The sequence below is a fragment of the Ostrinia nubilalis genome, chromosome 2 (genome assembly GCF_963855985.1).
Source record: "Ostrinia nubilalis chromosome 2, ilOstNubi1.1, whole genome shotgun sequence".
Classification (NCBI taxonomy): domain Eukaryota; kingdom Metazoa; phylum Arthropoda; class Insecta; order Lepidoptera; family Crambidae; genus Ostrinia; species Ostrinia nubilalis.
The window spans coordinates 9703888-9724387 of record NC_087089.1 but is presented as its reverse complement, the minus strand read 5'-3'; the positions used below and the strand labels follow the sequence as shown (position 1 = coordinate 9724387).

At 36.0% G+C, this 20500-nt stretch overlaps 2 protein-coding genes across 2 annotated transcripts in view; both read right to left on the bottom strand.

Annotated features, from left to right (window-relative positions):
• The window catches only part of LOC135082652 (uncharacterized), a 57614-nt gene extending 53140 nt beyond the window's left edge, over window positions 1-4474 (bottom strand). The window contains exon 1 of the mRNA XM_063977447.1: window positions 4159-4474. The gene's annotated coding sequence lies outside the window, so the exon portion shown is untranslated. The remainder of the gene's footprint in view (window positions 1-4158) is intronic.
• A 2884-nt stretch (window positions 4475-7358) lies between these two features.
• LOC135078580 (dynein regulatory complex protein 9-like) lies at window positions 7359-19728 on the bottom strand. Its single transcript, XM_063973112.1, has 10 exons — window positions 19586-19728; window positions 16564-16695; window positions 15625-15695; window positions 14629-14710; window positions 13955-14101; window positions 13381-13486; window positions 12903-13073; window positions 12712-12810; window positions 7741-7872; window positions 7359-7596 (listed from the first exon to the last, which is right to left on the bottom strand). The coding sequence occupies exons 3-10, from the start codon at window positions 15683-15685 to the stop codon at window positions 7393-7395; spliced, it is 1002 nt and encodes a 333-aa protein (XP_063829182.1). The 5' UTR covers window positions 15686-15695; window positions 16564-16695; window positions 19586-19728; the 3' UTR covers window positions 7359-7392.
• Between the last annotated feature and the right edge of the window lie 772 nt (window positions 19729-20500).

Genomic DNA, 20500 nt, shown 5'->3' with positions numbered 1-20500 from the left:
GACAGGTGGTGTTTTGCGTCAAATATTTTTTAGTCTGATATTATGCTGGACTGCTGGTACACTCTGTTGACTGTAAACATATTTGAAAATTATAAATAACTTGAAAAAATTATAATTTTCAAATTAGTTTGAGATGCGACTCTTAACGCTAAAAATTAAATAACTATGTAAACATATTGTGTGATACAGAATAATAACTATTATGATGTTCGTGTATCACATTAACGATCGCGGCGTATGTGAGATCATTAATTGATTTGTATTGTCTGCGCGAATGTACTCACAAACTTTTTACATTGTGGCACACAGTGGTACACCTAATTCACCTATTGTAATTAATTACCAGAGTAATTAATCATACCTGTAGAGGTGGCAAATATTACGCTCTAAGAAGTTGGTTAAAAACGAGTAAAATCTGATTTTGAATGATGAACGCAAATTAATAAATCATCAACGCATTTTTTTTTTACTGCAGAGATTTCAGTGACTAATTTATCTAATGCACTTTTACGGATTTATTAAAATAGATAGCCACTACTTATCGCAGCGTGAGACGTCCACCCACAAGGTGGACCGACGACATCATAAAGGCAGCAGGAAGGCGCTGGACGCAGGCAGCTACCAACCGGGCAACATGGAAAGCATTGGGGGAGGCCTATGTTCAGCAGTGGAGGTCCTATGGCTGAGATGATGATGAGTTATCTGAGACAGACTAAACTTTACACCATACACTGCTATCTAGTGATAGCAGTGCATAAATCGCCACTGATTAATGTTGGTTACAAACGCCTTGGGATGGTAATTCCTTCATGCGAACGAGCTCGAAACCTGAATACTGAAGCCGTTCATTAGGCTTTGATGGATACCGCGTTCAATGGCGATAGTTGATGGATCTCTCAGTATAATTTCGGTAATGTAGGTGCAACACATCAAACTAAACTGACACTATTGGATTTGTAACCAATGCTAAGAGTATATTGCATCAAAAAATACAATGATGATGACTGCGCTATGCGGTTATTGATAACAATGATAGCATTTGCGTCTAAATATGATCCATGCGCAACGGCTTTAAAAAAAATGAAAAAATTGCATCACATAGATGTGGAAAATTGGTGGAATTGGTGGTTTGGTTCCATCCAACTTATTACAAGCTTTTATAACCCTTAAGTTAATCATTACTTCCCAAATACCTATTTATGGGTTTAGCACAAAAATACATAATTTTATCGTTATGTCAACAGTACAGTTACAACAGGTATGTTACATCTAAGGGTATGACAACCACATATTATGGGTAGCGCGGTTACAATTGTACATACGTTTATTTAGATAATATGATTATATTATGGCTACGTAAGTATGTTAGACATCAGTAGCACATGAGTAATACAAGGGCCGTAAGCTCGTACCGGCGAGCCGAGTGATTTTTGCAATTACGTACACACGGCACACATAGGGTTGCCAGGTTCAAAAACACAAAAGCCGAACTCATGACTATCAACTATCATCTTTATATCAGTAGCCCAAGATCCCATGCCCAGGTGTGCTCGATATTATTCTGTGGCTCGACTTTCGACTGGCTCGGCAGCCACATAAAAAGCCTAACAAACCCGGACAGGCCGGACAAGATAATATTTGACCGGACACCTGGCAACCCTAGGCACACATATCTGTGGGCAATTTGCCGCTCCTTCGCGGGCTGCGCTGATAGCCTTCTCGGAAGCGGGGTTGCATCAACTGCACCGAGCTAGAGTGATTAAACAGCTAATTACCGCGGGGCCAAGAGCGATGCTGTGTTCTACCCCCAGAGCCACTGAGAGCACATTGTTCATTATAAGCTTTTAACGTTTATCGTGTAGCTTGGAAGATTAAATTAACTCTACAACGCGTCTTTAAATAAATATTGTTGAGATATTGGTTTTTGTAGCCATTATAATTAAAAGACAAGTAAACTCATTGTAAAGTTGACGAGTGCCTTATTTGTCACCGCCAGACATTTACAACGTTGAAATGATAAAATGAGGTTCGAGAATTAAAAATTACATGAGAAATAAAGGTTAAAAAAGCGTTTCACCTTGTAGGTACCTGCTTTAAACTCTAAAGTCTACAGACAAAACCTGTTTTGTCTCTTTATAAAGTAATGTACCAGGTGTTTTAATTCTTTACTCAAAAATAAACTATATTGTATTTATGTAGTTGTATACAATTTACAGCTTACTAAGACTACGTAATGTTCTATGGGTAAATCTAAAAAATTACGCGACAGTATGCTAGTATAGTGGTACTATTACTTAGTTATTCTGTGGTATTTCGTGTATATTTTCTAAAAGCTATAAAAGTAATACCTACCTAGGTAACAAAAGATTCCTTCTCTCGCGCTATTAGGTTTTTTTTACCAATAACTAGCTTTTGCCCGCGGCGTCGCCCGCGAGAATATCAGTCTATCTCAGGAAGACTATCGCGCGCATTTTTGTTTTAAAATACGTATTACTAACTACGTTATTATTATTTATTTTTATTATAATTTGTTAATTGTTGTAATTTTGATATTCATTAATCAAAAACCCTACTCAAAAATTGTTTTTATTCTTCCAAGTTTTAATGAATTTTAAATAATTTTATTTTAACAAAATAATGTTTTCATTTAGGTAGTGATTTAATTTTCATGATAAGATAATGTTGAACTAACAGTTGTAATAATATGATTCACAGGTTTTCTTATTCATAGGCACTTATGTTTTATCACATCCTTCTTTTAGATAATTTTTATAACATTAATTATATCAAGTTAATACCTGTTAAGACTGTAATTACGTGTTTGTTGCACAAGAACTGGAAGAAATTTCAGATCTTTTGTAATGGCCAAAATAACAGACAAATAATTTGCTAAAATATTACATTTAATGAACTTTAAACAAACTTAAAGATGTAGGGGGTGCTAAGAATAAATATCCACAAATATGGAAAGTGGTCAACCTGGTTGATTCAATTTGATGCAAAATTTGAATCAACCTTTTTGAGTATAAGAAAAATATCAGTTTATTACCAGTGAAAAACACCACACACACACATCAATATTACCATTGACCATCCAAGACCTGACTCAGCATAATTTTGTGTTTGTTGTTACAATTCACAGTAATTTACTCAACATTGGTTTCATGTTTAGTCATTTAGAGAATAAACATGAAAGAAGCATTGGCATATCTAGGGTTATTTTTCAGAGGGGGCCTGGGTTTGTGACATGGCATGGGGGGGTGCAATTAGTTCATAGCTGAGAGTTAATTTAATATCAACTATCATCTTCAAATCAGTAGTCCAACATTCTGGAGGGCACCAGACCATTCTGGAGGGCACCAGACCATTCTGGAGGGCACCAGACCATTCTGGAGGGCACCAGACCATTCTGGAGGGCACCAGACCATTCTGGAGGGCACCAGACTATTCTGGGGGGGGCGTGCGACCCCGGCCCCCCCGAAATACGCGCATGGAAAGCAGTAAAGGCTTAGCCATTACACCTGAAGTATGATTGTAACATGGCCCACATCAAAAAATGACTAAATTCAATTTTGACCAAGATTTAACATTGACTTAGGCAAGGAGTACTGTAGATCCTTTAAATCTAAGAGGGTAAATTTTAAAATATGATTTACTTTAAACTTTAAAGTACAATTTCATAATTTTGTTCAACCTTCAGTAAGACATTCAATTTATAATTTATTAGGTATCTGACCAATGACTGACTTAACATTGGAAAATTAATGATTACGAAAGGTTTAAAAAACTATCAAATAAGTACACAGGAAAAAGAGTTTATTTTAATGATTGTCTGCTATAAAAACTTAAGATTGTTATTACTTGAACATAATATTGTTACTTTTTTTTGTTAACTTTTTTTTTAATTGATGTTAGTAGTCCTTTGCAGTTTTGTCAAAGAGTTGGCAGTAAGTATTTACTTAAATTGAACTTTCTTTGAGATTTTTCTAAAAGCACATTGCAAATTATCCCGGTATCTGAACACACGCTTTAAGTTTGGAAAAACAAAAATTACATTTGTACCTACTAGTTTCAAATCATCCTAACTTTTAAATACAGTAAAATAAAGCAAGACACGAGAAAACGAAATACGATTCATATAAAATAAGGATTACTCACCAAATCTAAAAATGTTAAAATCCAAGTTCTCAGAATTCGGAACTAAACCAAGTCAGTCAATCGTATTATTCCAGTTCATTATGCGGCACAACACTGATAGTAACAAAAACCATCTAAACTAAGCCAATTTATCTCATAGAAATTACATCGAATTGAGAAAACCGGCAACAAATTAATTTCAAAATCACTGCAACTGATCAACACACCAAACCAAACACCGCGTGGTTATGACAGCAACTGACAACTGAATCACAGATTAGACAGATTATTGTCCAATCCAAGGACCGAATGCGTCAGACCAATGAAAGAGACGACACCATACGAATGAATGAAAATGACAGCTGTAAAAACGAGCGAGCATGCTGTTAGAAAGAGACAGAACAATGTTGCCAGCACCATATCTTTAAGTTACCCGAAAAAAAGTGCGCGAGTTTAAAAATGCATTTACGAAATAAAACCGACTCCAAAAACATGCAAAAAGTAGAAAATTAATAACTAATTACTTATTTATTAGGACAAATTATTATATACCATGATTGATACTTTCGGAGGCGGTGCCAAGATTATGAAACGTATGAAATTTGCCGGCACACCGACTCCAAAAGTATCAATCATGGTATACTTTATTAATTCGTCCTAATAATAATAAGTAATTGTTTTTCTACTTTTTAATGCATGTTTTTTGAAGACGGTTTTATTTTTTGTTAATTATTCCTTACAAAATACAGGTTACTACATCGGCTACCTAAAAAAACCTTAAACAGTCAGCCCACCTTATAAATACACGAAAGAATTAACCTCCAACTCCTAAGCGTTAAGGGTTGTACCTACCATATCACCAATTCATGAAGATGATAACCTGATGCAAACACTTGAATAACGTAAATATGAAGCTACGTTTCTATAAAATTAAAAGAATTATCATCTAACTCCTAAGCATTAAGGAGTTTTACTTTCTATCATCAGCTCATCAATATAGGATAATAATTTCCAGGCGCATTTACGCTTGAATAACTTATAAAATAATATGAAAAACGATATTATACGTGCTTATAAAATTTGAGAATTGTCCACGATTTCCCAAGGATCCCATCATCAGACCATGACTTGGTGACAAGGGACCATTTTGGAAATCGGTTGATAAGTAATTAACCGAGTTCTGTGGTAACATACATAAAAAAACATACACTCGAATTGAGAACCTCCTCCTTTTTTTGAAGTCGGTTAAAAATGTAAATAATGTTCAGTCTGAAAGTTATATGAAAACACGAAGATTAGAATTACGAATAATATTTTTAAAACAGTAAACAACGGATCTCAAAATGTGTAGTAACTTCAGTATGTACTTACAGCATAAAGTTTCAGCTCTGTAGTTACAGCCATGGTTACAAGCAGATTGGTGGCTCGTCGTTTGTTCGGATGTCGGGTGGTTTTGAAGATCTTCAGCTACCCTCTTGTCACAACATACAACACGCATAGTATCGGGGTTTTCACTTAACGGAATTATATTTCAACAATTGTAAACGTTAGAATACATTAAATTTTTATGACCGTGTTAATTATGAACAGAGAAACGACACAACAGTTTTCAAAAAGTCTTCACAGGATGACTGATCAACAACAAGTGGTCGCTTCCTCGCCGAGCGGTGTCGAAAACCTCATTAAACTCGGTGGCGCTAGCGTGCCGCCATCTTATTAGATCGTGTTTGATTTCCGTTTCCGACAAATAAAACAGCTAAAAAAAATAATCAATTATAATAAACAATGTTTTTAACACTTACCTCGATATTTTATAAAGTATTTATAAAAATATTTTTCTTCGAAATTTTAAAATGTTACTTTGGTTGCGTTTGCTTATTTTTATTTTTTCATTAGAGTAATAATTAGTAGTGAGTATTAAAAATGTTTACTTAAATTAGATGACCATAGTTTTTTTTTATCATGCTATTGCTGAAGACAGGCTTAAAAATAAATAGAGCATATTGAAAGGTAGGATTATGTTCAGCAGTGGATTACTATTCAATAATGATGAGGTGAGGCTAATGATGACGACAACCAACAGAAAAATACTAGACCCGCACCCGCTAGTATTTGTAACTACTGTTAATTGTGAAAAATATAAAACGTTAAAATAGCGGTATCGTTATAGCCAATGAGCTGCTGTCATAGTGACATTGACGTATTGTCAATGTCACACGAGAATCAAACGTCAGAATAGAGGGACGCGCGGAGACGACTCCGCGCGCTTTTGTACTAAGTGATGAATTGTATCTAAAATAAGGCAATATAATGTACAAGATGAGTATCCAATGTTTTATTTATGAGAATAGATCGACCGGCCTTTAATACTACTTACTAAAATATTCAATAAATCAACCTTCCGCCAGTGTCAGTATCAAACAAAATAGTAACAAAAGCCTCGAGTAATTTTTATAGTAGATACATTTTCTTTCATAAGCATAATGTTATAAATATGTAAGTTTTTTTTTTTAACTCAGAAGTATTAGGATGCTGAAAGCTCTTGCTCAATTAATGGGACCTTTTTATTATCTGGCAACATTACGAATTCCCGCCATTTTATGCATGGATTTAAAAAAGTTTGTAGCTCTTATTATCCTCTCGCTCTCACTCGCAGGCTCGGTATTACCGTGTCGCAGCCAAGAATAAAATTGTTTCTTTTTGTGTTAATAACAGCCAGGAAAATTAAAAATAAACTTTTTTTTAGGTGTTAGGTGTAATCTGCTGATGTTCATTTGTTTTCGTTAAAATATTCGTTGAATTTTGATTTTTGTTCGTCATAGGAGTTGAGGATTTATGTTTTTAGGGGAATAGTTAAAAAGACAAGGTTATAAACGCACATATTATTTTGTATTTAAAATAAGTTATTAAGAATATGCTACACGCAGGTAAGTACTTCACTGTCTATAATGCCTGACTATAACTAACAGTTTCAGGCTTAAGTACAAGAACCTTACGAATATGTTTAATCTATGTTGTTAATTACGATGAGGAGCGCGAGAATTGTACAGAAAGACGCCAAACTCCGCCGCTCTTCTGAAATATAAGTAGAAAGAAAGAAAGAAAGAAACTACTTTCGTGTTCCATTTCAATAAAAATTGAGAAACACGGGTCTCAATGCGTCATTTTTAATTAGACCCGTGTTTCTGTATTTTCATTTTTCAGGAGGACGCCAACCCCACTCTAGGGAAATTTTGGTATTGTAAATAACTATTTCTACTTCTTTTTAGACTTTGAAGGTGACTTCTTGATACTTTTGAGGTATCTGAAGGCGCCGATCGCGCGTCGCACCATGACTCCGCGCCACCACGCCTGGATCCTTCTAGCGGCTGTCGCGAGTCTCTCCTCGCGCGCCAGGCGAGCTGCTCTCTCGCTCTTGAACGTCAGCCAAGCTCGCATCTCTCCAGCATGCAGGTCGTACTGGAAGGTAGAAAAACAGTATGTGAGTAGTTATAAACTTTTGGAAAACGAACAGTAGCGAGCCACCACACATGTAAAGCTCACTCGCCTTCGTGACTTGCAACAATTATATTTACAAATTAATTAAAAAGTGCCAAATATTACCAATTTTTGTAGATCCTGACGACGAGCGAGGGCTACTCGAAGCTCTTCGCGCTTCTTAGTGAGTGTATCTTCCATCTTGTTCGTGTCATTCACGTAACGCTGCTTCCAATATTCCAACGAATCTTCACGTTCCTGTAAAATTAGTCAATAATTTTGGTAGGTAGGTATCAAGTACAGGGTGGCCCAGAAGAAAATACACTTTTGAAAATTCAAGGAAACTAAAACTGTACATTTTGATAGAACTTTAACTATTGCAATTTAAAGGAAATTTAATGCAATTTATTTTTAAATTTACCTTTATTAAATTACATCTCCCAGGAGATTTGCTGACGCTTACAACATTCGATCAACATGTATCAAAATCTTGAAATGCGTTCGTTAGAATTACCGCGAAACCTATTTTCAATTGTTTGCCGAATGCTTGGCTTCAGTTGCTGCATGGTTGTTGGATTATAAAAGTATACTCTATTCTTAATGTAACACCACCAAAAAGAATTTCTGGAGTGAGATCAGGGCTTCCTGATGGCCAGGAGATAGTTATCACCACTGCCTGAAATTATTTTTTGTGAGAACATGTCTCTTACCATCTAAATGCTCTCATTTGAAGTGTGACACGTAGCCCCATCTTGATGATACCAAGTGCTCCGGTCATAACCTTGCGAATCTTGCAGCTTTGAAATCAAAAAGCTTTTCAGCCTACCAGTATAGCGCTCTCAAAAATTAATCATCCTTTCAATGCAACAAACGGGTATTTCGCCGAAACAGTAAATTTTCTGTGTCCAGGCAGGCGAACACATGTTTTTTTATATCTATACGTATAAAACTATTTTTCTGGGAAAGTTCATCAAAAGTTTTATTTGTTTTTGCTATTACAATAGCAGATACTACAAATAATAGCGTAGAAAAACTTAATCAAAAGTCGTTTTTCTAATTTCCTTGTTATGTCCATTACTGTTGTTTGCCAAAATGAAGGCACACTATAACAAATTGAAGCGTAATTTCATTCTAATAGCACTCTCTTTATATTTGAGAAACGTTTGGCTATCGGAAAATAAAAACATTAAATGTCAAATACTTAAAGGAAGGAAATAAAGTGAAGTTAAGTTCTTGTCCGAGTCAAAAGTATAATTTCCCTGGGTCTTCATTTCGACCCTTGTAGTAACGAAACGAAAGAACTTAGAATGTAATGCACTGCACCGTTACACTCGGCCATTTCGTCCCAAAAGGCCATCGAGGCAGGACAGTACTTCGTTGACCAGTTTCGCGACAAATCGCATAAGTAGGTCCCTCCTTGGGTTTTTGTTTACTAAAAAGTCAATTTCTTTGGACGGCTTGTTGCAGCTAAGCAATGGATTAATTTTATTGTTTATTTACACAGATGTAGTGTCTGTAGGGGTAAACCCATGATTTAAATAGTAAATGCATAGGGTAAATAGGTTTTTGTCTGTGGTGTCTTTTAGGCATAAATCTAATTTCTGTGGCCCTAATTTCCTTGTTTTCCGTGGCATAAAATGGCCTAGGAAATTATGAAAGACCATTTTTAATTCGGCATTAAGTAAAATTTTTAGTATTTCTTTATTGGAATAAGTTTATCATTGTCATTTTAAGAAATGGGTATCAGAATAGATATACAGGGTGTTTCTTGTAAGGTGTCAAGCCGAAGGTAGGTGATAGGTAAGGACTAGACCTATCGATTTTACCCCCATGTATGTTCTACGATTTTTCGTAGTTTAGAAGTTATCGTTAATTTTGTGATTTTTAAAATTTTATGACCTAGTGGCTTAATTTTTTTTTATCTTTTTTTTGGGTTGACTTTTCTCAGATTTCTTTTTTTTGACAGATTCCTTATTAGTTGCAGATATTTGAAAAAAATAATCACCTTCCTATCTTTGATGCAAGATACAAAATTTTTGCTAGAAACATAAAAAATATGCTTTTAGCAGAACATTCTAAAATTTTCAACTGAAATGTATGAGAAAAAAAAAAAGAATTTCCATAGGTCCAAAATAATTTTAAAAACTGTGCAGTTTTCTAAACTTTCATAATAACACAAAAAAACATGTACTTAATAGGCCATTATTTTCTGTGATCGCTCCACTTTAGTCGTAAGTCGCAGATTCCGTTACATGTTTTTGACTTTCTTAGGACTAAATAATGTTTGCAATCCCCTAAGTTTACGTTATGTAGAACACATTTAGAGACAATAACTGAAAAGATTTTGTTTATCCACAACGTGGAAGCTCTTGCTCTTCATCTGGTATACAAAAGGGAATATGAAAATATTGATGAACTGCGGACAAAGCTGACTGAAGCACAAAACCATATTAGAATGCAAGAAGCTTTTGTAAATTTACGAATAATTGTTTTCCGTCGTTGTCGAATGTGCATTCAGGTCAGCGGCGGACATTTTGAACATTTAGTTTAAATTAAATCATTACACCCTTTTTTGCTCTCTCTCTCTCTCTCTCTCTCTCTCTCTCTCTCTCTCACACACACACACACACACGCACACACACACACACACACACACACACACACACACACACACATACACACACTCTTTCCCTTTCTCTCACACTTTAATAGGTAGGTATATCAAATTTAACCGTAAAGTAACAATCACCACTGTGGTCTAGTGGTAAGACTACCTATTTAAGACAGCCAATTCCTCTGTGGTTTAAGATTCCGGGTGAAGCTCGCTGATCATCCATCAGTTTCCAACTTTCCATCAGGTCAGATGAAGGGCAAGAGCTTCCACGTTGTGGATAAAAAAAAATCTTTTCAGTTATTGTCTCTAAATGTGTTCTACATAACGTAAACTTAGGGGATTGCAAACATTAGTTAGTCCTAAGAAAGTCAAAAACATGTAACGGAATCTCCGACTTACTACTTTAGTAGAGCGATTACAGAAAATAATGGCCTATTAAGTACATGTTTTTTTGTATTATTATGAAAGTTCAGAAAACTGCGCAGTTTTTAAAATTATTTTGCACCTATGGAACTTCTTTTTTTTTTTTCAAACTTTTAAGTTGAAAATTTTAGAATGTTCTGCTAAAAGCATATTTTTTATTTTTCTAGCAAAAATTTTGTATCTTGCATCAAAGATAGGAAAGTGATTATTTTTTTCAAACATCTGCAATTACTAGGGAATCTGTCAAAAAAAAGAAATCTGAGAAAAGTTAACCCAAAAAAAAGATAAAAAATTTAAAGCCTACTAGGTCATAAAATTAAAAAAAAACACAAAATTAACGATAACTTCTAAACTACGAAAAATCGTAGAACATACATGGGGGTGAAATCGATAGGTCTAGTCCTCACCTATCACCTGCCTTCGGCTTGACACGTTACAAGAAACACCCTGTAGAACAACTTGTTTTTAACTCTAAACTCAATCTACTGCATTTATCTTCCTTAGTTGTGTAAAAAGGTCGTAATGATACAATATTAATTGGTATGTTGGCTTGCGAAGGTACACAAAAATGGGTCGAACAAAAAAAAGCAAATTACAGAAGAAAACTCAGAGAAAAAAATATTTATAATAATTTCCTTGGCTACCAAAAATTCATGACCTTATAACTTTGTTTCTAAAACGAATTATGACACCCCTTTTAGATATATTAGCTTAGTTTTTGCTACTTAATGCAATGGGAACCTAAAAATAGTTAAAAACAAAAAAATATTTCGTACCAAGGAAATTAGGCAAAATTGACCATTTTTGGCGAAATACCCAAACCAATTAAGCAAGGGTAAAATTTCACTGCCTCTAAGAAGCGCCAATCTCATTCCAGCAGACTTCTTTTTGTAGGGTTTTGTGGACTCTAATAATCCAAAAACTCTGCAGCAGTCATCCATCCTGAATTCATTTCGAGGTAACTCTAACGAAAGTTTTCCAAAATTTTGATGTATGTTGACCGAATGTTGTAAATGTCAAGGGAATCACATGTACGATAAAATTTATAATGAATATGATAATTTTCGTATTATTACTCCATTTTCTTCCTTAAACTTTGAATTTTTAATAAATTTCAATATCTAATTACTACGTGTGATATATCATTGGAAAGAATAGAAGGTAGAGATATTTTTAAGGTCATTGGCAATCCATTATCACCATTAGTTTTTTTTTTAATCGAATTGAAACTTGAATTTTTTATCGTGGTTTGTACTTTTGTTGAACTTTGGCGGCTCGTAACTAGTTATTCAATCATTATCTGGATCTGAAATTTATTTTATTTGACTAAAGGTTTATTCGATATTAGTATCAAATAAAGAAATCTGTTAAAATCATGCGAAAAGAAAAATTCAAGCAGTTTTTAGGTCAAATTTCGGAAAAATCTGAAAATGTATAAACATTGACATATCTCCTAAACCATAAAACTTTAGTCATAGAAAGTAAGGTTCAATAATTAGCAAATGACCTCCTCTATACGCGTATTACCTATGGCGGGTTCAGTTCCAGTCACCCTGTATAGTAGAGTCAGTTCTACAGGGTGTTAGGTAAATGGGTATATGAGCCGACACTAGGCCATGTTAATATGGGCATATAAATGGTATGGTGAAGTCAGAAAATTTATTTAATCATTGTTTTTTTTTTTAAATTTTCATACAAAATAAATTTTACAAAATCCGATTAGTATGAAAATTAAAATAATTAAAATGAAGATATCAATTTTCTGACTTCACCATACCATTTATATGCCCATGTTAACATGGCCTAGTGTCGGCTCATATACCCATTTACCTAACACCCTGTATATGCAGCATAGACGTGTTTCTACGTTCGGAATAGTAGAAGTGTGTAAGAAGAACTCTAGATATACCTACGCGGTCGTGATTCCTTGATCGGAGGTATTTAACAAGAGTGCCAGGTGTGCGCAGTAACATGGTTCCAAAAATGTGTATAATTCCACTCGCTGATATTGTTTCTTTTCTATCTTACGAGTTATGGAAAAAGGAGAAGATCATGTAAACCTTGATCTGCAACTCATACGCCTTGGCCAGCTCGTCGTGCACGCGGCGCTCGTGGTCGGCACATATCGAGTGACTCGGCGCGCGCGAACAGCCACTTCTCTACGTAGCACAGACGCGCGTTTGCATTCTTGTTCTTTCTTTTCTATCTTGTTGCTGTTCTATACGTGAAAATTAATAAAGGAAAAAATTACCTTGATCTGCAACTCATATGCCTTGGCCAGCTCGTCGTGCACACGGTGCTCGTGGTCGGCACGCGGTGCGGGCGCACGCGGCTCGTCCAGCTGCATGTCGAGTGACTCGGCGCGCGCGAACAGCCACTTCTCTACGTAGCATAGACGCGCGTTTGCGTTCTGTTGCTCGTTCTGAAAGGAGATTAGGTACCTATATTTCTATTTTTAGGTAGGTAGGTAGGTAATCCTTTTTCATGCGAATTGACCGTAAGACACTCTAATATCGTATCAAAAATTATATCAGTAACAATTCGGCTAATTATTTTATCAGACAGCTATGAACGAGCGACTTGCTAGAGGCGAATGTCTTCAGCAATTCAATCAAACAAGCCTACTTCATTTGAGCTTTCATGATAGAATACTGGCCTCAGCTTTTGCTAACAGAATAGTGGGAAATAAAGAAAAGCCTTCGCTTGTGCTAATAAAAATATTATATTACCTTTATCTTATCTCGAACAACAGCAATTTTGTGGTCGGCATTCTGTAGTTCGATTGCCCATTGTTTGCGTTTTGTCTTCATTTCATTGATAATTGACGTGCGAGAGCTAGAATACAAAAATGATGAGAAACTCAATTAAGTAGATATCTGTTGTTGTATTATTATTAGATGAAAGTAGAGTCAATTGGTTGTATTTTTATCAGGTCTGGTCTGTATGCCATAATGTACCTACTATTGTTTATGAATAATACCTACTTATGTAGAATAAAAAACATGGACTTTGTTTTAGATTTCAGACATGAGCAGAGCATGAAAAGAGAATTAGCAAGCACAGTCTTGCCATGTTTTGTATGATTGTGTCCCATATGTTTGTCTCGAAGCGCTGGTAGGGCCCAAAAGATAAGGAGACATGTAAAGTTCCCCATAAGGGCTACCTTTTCTTTTTTTATTATTTTCTATTGACGTTCATAAGTGCCATTTGTGGTCTAAACTGAATAAATATTTTTGATTTTGATTTTTTTTATTTTGATTTTGATTGATTGAATATTAAATTAAAATAAAATTTCAAACCCACAATCTAAGCTTTTCATGGTCCGATCGTACAATGACGGCGTACGAGTCGTCATCAAGGAGAGCTTGGACTGATTCTTGGAGGGTGCCCCACGCGCCACTCTCTACGACTTCTATGAGCGTCCTTCGAATAACATCTTTTACGGTATGCCTGAAAAAAATATGAATCTACTTTAATAATTAAATTAATAACATTCTACTCTATCTATTTAGTTAAGGGAAGTATGTTACCGTTGTATTAATCTATATTAATACGAGTGCTATAAAGCTGTAGAGTTTGTTAGTTTGCTTGAACGCGCTAATCTCAGGAACTGTTTCATCAGGGTCTGATTTGAAAAATTATTTAATGTGTCGAATAGCCCATGTATCAAGGAAGACTTTCGGCTAAATTTAATCCTACTACAGCGAATAATGACGGAGCAGTAAAGAAAAAATGTTTGTTTTAGGAAAACTCATTGTTTTATTACAAGAGGCACGCAAGAGGTACACTGGTAGGTACATAATCTTTACATTATTGACTGCTTTCAATAAGAACTCGATTAAAAAATCTACTAGGTAAGTAAGACATTGCAATGAGCTCTAATGGTGATAAATTTTGTAGAGTCTGAAAAAAGTTTCTGTCTACGATATTGGCTCTACAACGCCCTCTGTTTATTATTCGCGAATCAGTGTACTTACCGGTCCCTCACAAGTTTCCCTCGCTGTGCTTTGTCGGTTTTCGTGTTCATTTGAACCCGCAACCTCAGTTCTGTGGTGCTCTCTGCAAGTAAGCGTTTGTATGAAACAACCGCAAGATGGCGTCGGGTGTCGGTGTTGGATTTAGTTAATGGAAAACTAGAGAAAAGTTTTAAATTCACTATTAACTTGGTAATAGGGAGAAGTTCAAAAGTTTTTAAAATAAAATTTATGTAAATATAAATACCGTAGATAGCGTCAAAGCAGAAAAACAACTAGGCACACAAGATAAGTATTATTAAGTTAAATTAAAGATACGTACTGTCTTTTTACAGTTATTGACTTTATTTACCTACCTTCTTGTTCACTGTCTACAAGTCTTTATTATTTTCTGTTTTGTTTACTGTCTCGTAATAACGAAGTCGTGACAGAAAGTCTACCAAAGTCAATTATCTATTATTGTACAGAGCTACAACCTTGTGGTGAGTTTTAATATAACTTTGACCGTTTCATCCAACCAACAGTATGACCACAAACACGATAGTTGTTTAGGCTCTTGTTTCAGGACTTGGTCTAATTCAGCTTGAGCAGATTTTTCGTTATATTCCACTTTGATCACCTGGATTTGATCACCCAGGTGATCAACCACACTTAGGTGTCCAGTGTCCTTTATGGAATAGACCCCTTTATGCAATAAACATATATATATGACTATGACTATGACTATAGAACGCCTGGGGTCCACTTTGATCACCTGAGTGATCAAATCCGGTGATCAAAATGGAATAGACTATTTTTTTCATGACAGTAGTCTCATCATAGGTACGAATGCATGCCAAGCTGGGCAATTTAAAAGTAGGTACTTTGTAGAATACTATTTTTATTATTTTTGCTAGAGTAAAGTTATGAAAGCTAATTGAACTTTCTTCCATTGCTATTTAGCTTACTTTTAAGTGATGGTCAATCATGTTTGTTAGTTAACTACCTCATTTAACTCACCGAGTATCCGCATTTGCAAGAGAACCACTTCCAAAGCCAACGCAAACAGCAAGGCGTCCATTTTTCGTTCTCTGCAAAATGAACGGAGGTAACTTTTATTAATAAACCGATGAAAAACTTAGTCGCTATTTTAATAAGTTTTCAGTGTGGTTTGCACTTTGAAAAGCTCACCGACAATAATGTAAGTCAGGAGTGTTTTGGGAAGTCTCGACATTTTCAAAATCTCAGGAGACCACTGACGAACAAAATGACGGGACGTCCCAAACTCTAGTACGAGTACTTACTTATACCAGGCCTGTTCATCTCCGCGAGTTTACATCGAAAACAAAACACGCACGATTGCCCCCTACAAGAGTACTATTCGACAAGGCCTCACATACGAGCGAACATTGACTCACGCACGCGTATTCTTGTGTATGATGGAAAAAAATAAAGAAAATGGTGTACTAAATACTGTGCAGTATTTAACTGCCTAAATAATAATAAAAACACAGAATGTACTTTTTTAAGTTGCCTCAAGACACGGAGAGGTAAATAAGTAGTTAATATTATTCATGATAATTCATGCTAAATCATGTATTTCCTCCGCCATTTTTTGCAGATTGGCACCTCACGTCACATCATTTTACCGAAGTCAGCCCTATAGCTTCGGCGCAGTACCGATCACTGACGTTTGTCAACAAAACTTCTGACAAACTTGCTTGACTCTTGAGACAAGCTAAATTACACCATATTGTTAATGACATTGAGCATACATTTTTTTAAATACCTTCGCGAAGTAAAACTTCTGTACGTAGTACTTATTATTATTCTGTGCTTATACTTACTATTTATTTCACACAACTTTACAACATGGTAACAACGTAACATAATTGACGGTCGTTAGCTCATCTGACTGCAGTGGTCCCAAAAGAGTGAGTGATATACCTGAATATTTACCTAGGGAGTTTTAATGAACATCGAAGTACAATATCCGGCTCTACTCGCCCGCCAATTTGTTCCGCCTACAAAGAGCCGGCTGCGGGTAACGAACGTCGGGATGAGTTGACGATTAATTTCGCTCGGAAATTGCTGTAACAACATATGAATTTCTTTTCAGTTGCACGCAATTCGATATATTAATGATTTTTGTTTCGAAAATGATAAACATCGGAAGGATAAAATTTGCCAAAAACGAGGCTACTGTCCAAGTCCGTTTTCAGATCTGTCTCTATCGATAGCGTATCATTTTCAGAGGGAGAAATGGATCTGAAAATACGGAAATAGCGTTAGAGAAACCTTTCGCGCTAAAGAAGATATCGAGACGAGATTCGACGATCAAAGCAACTCTGTAACCACACCCTACTTTAAAAGTAGGCCTGTAATTCTTAATGTTAGGTAAATTAAATAACTCGTCTCGTTTAAATAACGAGAGTAAAAAAACAGTTCTTACTTACCATCAAAGCGTGGACACACAATACGTTGTTCCGATGCCGCGGCGATTCAAAGGTGCGATCAGAATGATCTGTATTATCCTAATATTAATGTTATATCTGTTGAGATACACGCTGTTGCCGGTCAATGGGTTTACCTAACAACAGCGTCTGTTTACTTCGTTACGTACACAAAGTCTAAGCAACGTACGCAAACAGTTGGTCGCTTGATCAATATTGTCTGATAGTAATAATTATCGAATATCAGCTTTAATATGTTTCTTATACCATTTTTCAGTCGGCTACTTACTCTTCTTGTCTGTTTTCATCTTATTTGATTATTTTGTAGCTCTTCTTTGTGATTTTGAATATGTTGGTTAAGTGAGGTAAGAAAGTTTTCCTGCTTTCGTGCAATAAGTACAGAGTGATTTGATTGCACTGCTAATTTGGCACGATATGGGTCAGCTGACAAAGAAAACCAAAGCTCTCTGAATGAGGAGGGTGCAAAACGAAATAGAGAATCATTTTAGTAGATCCAAAAAAGTCTGAGGTAATCTTGCTGTAAAGTTTTTGGGGTTCTGTAACAATTTAAAAGAAAATTTTAAAGAAATATTTCAGAATATCCAAATATCAAACCCTCCTTTTCTATTACTCAGTTACTCACAAACCACGGATACCATAAAGAATACCTCCACAGATTCAAGATTACTGACAATGACACATGTCCCTGTGATAATATAACCACCCAATCAATGTTGCATCTCGTTCAGGACTGCCCAAGATTTCAATCAACAAGACTTAGCCATAATATAGGTAGTTTGCCAAAGGACAATGGGCAAAATGGTACCCGGCTCCAATAGATATGTGTCTAGTATCGTTTGAAAGGTCTTACCAAGATGAACAACTTTTACTATGATCACCAGCCTCAGATCTGGTTGTGTACGAAGATATACATACTTTTTTGCAGAATGGTACCCGGCTCCAATAGTTATGTTTGTAGTGTCATTTGAAAGGTCTTACCAAGACGAACAACATTTACTATGGCCACCAGCCTCAGATCTGGTTGCGGTCGAAGATAAAGATACTTATTGTGTAACCTAAGTATCATACAGTATGAAGGGGGACGCGCTCGCGGCAGGGCACCGACGAGATGGTCGGACGCGGTGAGGAAGACGGTGGGCGGGAGTTTGCATCGTGCGGTCCACACAGCTTATGACCGCAGTCTGTGGAGGAACACTATCTGTGGTCGCGATCCTCATCAGTGAGGGACCGAGGAAGAAGAAGAAGAAGTATCATACGTGTCCATCGTATGGTACTTATATTATGCGAGGCAGGAAGGGTTTACTGCTCCAGCATCCTTCCTTAACTCTATAATTATTGATGGGGATAATTGTGAAATAAATATTTTTATTTAAAGAAGTACTACCCCCATAAAAAGTTACACCTAGGAAGAACCTTGGATTAAAATGACATTTCCATACCAAATGACAATTTAAGCCAGAGTTCAACTAGGGTGTAACTTTTATTAATAAAGGGGTTAAAGTTTTATTACTTCTTAAGGGTTTTATTATGGGTTGCTAAAGCGAATAAACCCACAAGACCCAATAAATCCACCCACAAGATGGACCGACGACCTCATAAAGGTAGCGGGAAGGCGCTGGATGCAGGCCGCCACCAACCGGCCATTGTGGAAATCATTGGGGGAGGCCTATGTTCAACTGGACGTCCTATGGCTAAAATGATCATGATGATGATGATGAAAGCGAATAAAGGGCTAATAGCTTGGGTAGTTCATCGTAGGTATAATCCTTTCCTTTTCAATGCTTCTTTTATTTATATTATTAGATTGTAGTCATAATACATACTCGTATACATGGATGATTGTGTTATACTTTCATTATAATACTTAGTGGAATTACTGCTTTCAAAACGTGAATTAGAACTGGCCCCATAGCAGACATTTTCCTACATCTAAAGGCCTTTTAAAATATATATTGGTTATGGCTATTGGAGCGGGTACCACTTTCCATACATTTGTGCCCATCATCCTTTACAACATCGACCCATTCAATTTCCAACAAATTATAACCAAGCAAGATTCCATAACAACATTTACCACCCACATTGAAAACATAGTTAGCAACCTAAAACCTTTCAACAATTAAAATTCTAAATCACATAGGAGAGAGCAACGCGTAAACCGATAGCGCCGCGCTCTCTCTGAAATTAAAAATGCCCAAATTAAAAAAAAAATATCCAAATAGGTGTTCTTAGTTCCTCGTCCTCGGAGTATTGATATTAAAAATTAATGATATCATTTGCTGTTACGGGTGAAAATCAACATAAAGTATAAGTACTTACGTATCTAATTACCTGCCACATAAATCCTTCTCCACAGTAGGTACCTACATCTAGAGGTAAATACATTAGAAGATGCGATGAAAATGTAAGTACCCCTCTGCACGCCGTTACAGCTCGCTTTTAGCAGGTTTTTTCTATAGAAACTCGAGAGACTCAATGAGAAAAGTTTTACAAAGCGAGGCACTTACTGTGATTATTTGTTAAAAAATATTTGAAGGGTGAAAATTCGCGATGTGAAAATTTTGGCGGTAAGTCGCCGGCGGCTAGACGCTCTTTCGTTGTCGTGTCGAAACGTGTCGAAGGGTAATGAAATCACGTGGCTCTCGAGGCGCCTTCAAATTAAATCACCGTTAATTATAGCTGAGACGGGAGAACTCCTGGGGTTCAAATTTTGTTGCACTGAAACTTACCCGCCCGTAGCTAGACGTCAATATTTTTTAAGTGCATGCCAGATAGCTGGCACTGTAAAAACACGGGTGTGCTGTGTGCACGTATGAAAAAGTAAAATTCTGTAAAAGTTCCTGAAAAAATGACCTCATTTTTGGTTTGAGTAGCATGCGATTTCATATTAGGCTTTTCTCAATATTGGTATATTAAGTAAAATTAAAAATATTGGCTTTCTAGTCCAACCAACAACCTAAGTACATGAAAATTTTCAAAGTCAGTTAGGTACCTAGTTATTTTGAAAATGAAAAATCTCTAACATACTTACCTAACTATAACTTCAACTACTTACTCGTAGCTCCTCGCTTGTGGCACAACCTGTGGCAGACTCCGCTTGGTCTCGCTGCACCGCTAATTTATCGCCCAAACTATAATATCGTTATATCGTTACAACTAACACTATCTGCATACCCGCAAGCTTAGCAAGTCAACATTAGATTAGTGTTTAACCAAATTGCCGCGATACCTGCTGAAAATAACTAGCTCCTTTTCAAATTCATTGCGAAACTAAAATCGTTGGGAATAAACGCAAATGGTTTTTAGGTCATCTGAAAGAACTCTTGCAAGTGCATTCTTATCAAACTGTTTTTAAATAAGCCACGCATTTCTACAGTTGAGAAAACTTGGAAAAGTAGGGCAAATCTGGAAAAGCCGTGCCT

Coding starts and splice junctions, on each gene's coding strand:
- LOC135078580 (XM_063973112.1), bottom strand. CDS start 15,685: ATGGACGCCTTGCTGTTTGCGTTGGCTTTGGAAGTGGTTCTCTTGCAA. Junction 14,102..14,628: donor GGGAAACTTGTGAGGGACCG/GTAAGTACACTG, acceptor TATTTTTTTCAG/GCATACCGTAAAAGATGTTA. Junction 13,074..13,380: donor TTGTTCGAGATAAGATAAAG/GTAATATAATAT, acceptor ATCTCCTTTCAG/AACGAGCAACAGAACGCAAA.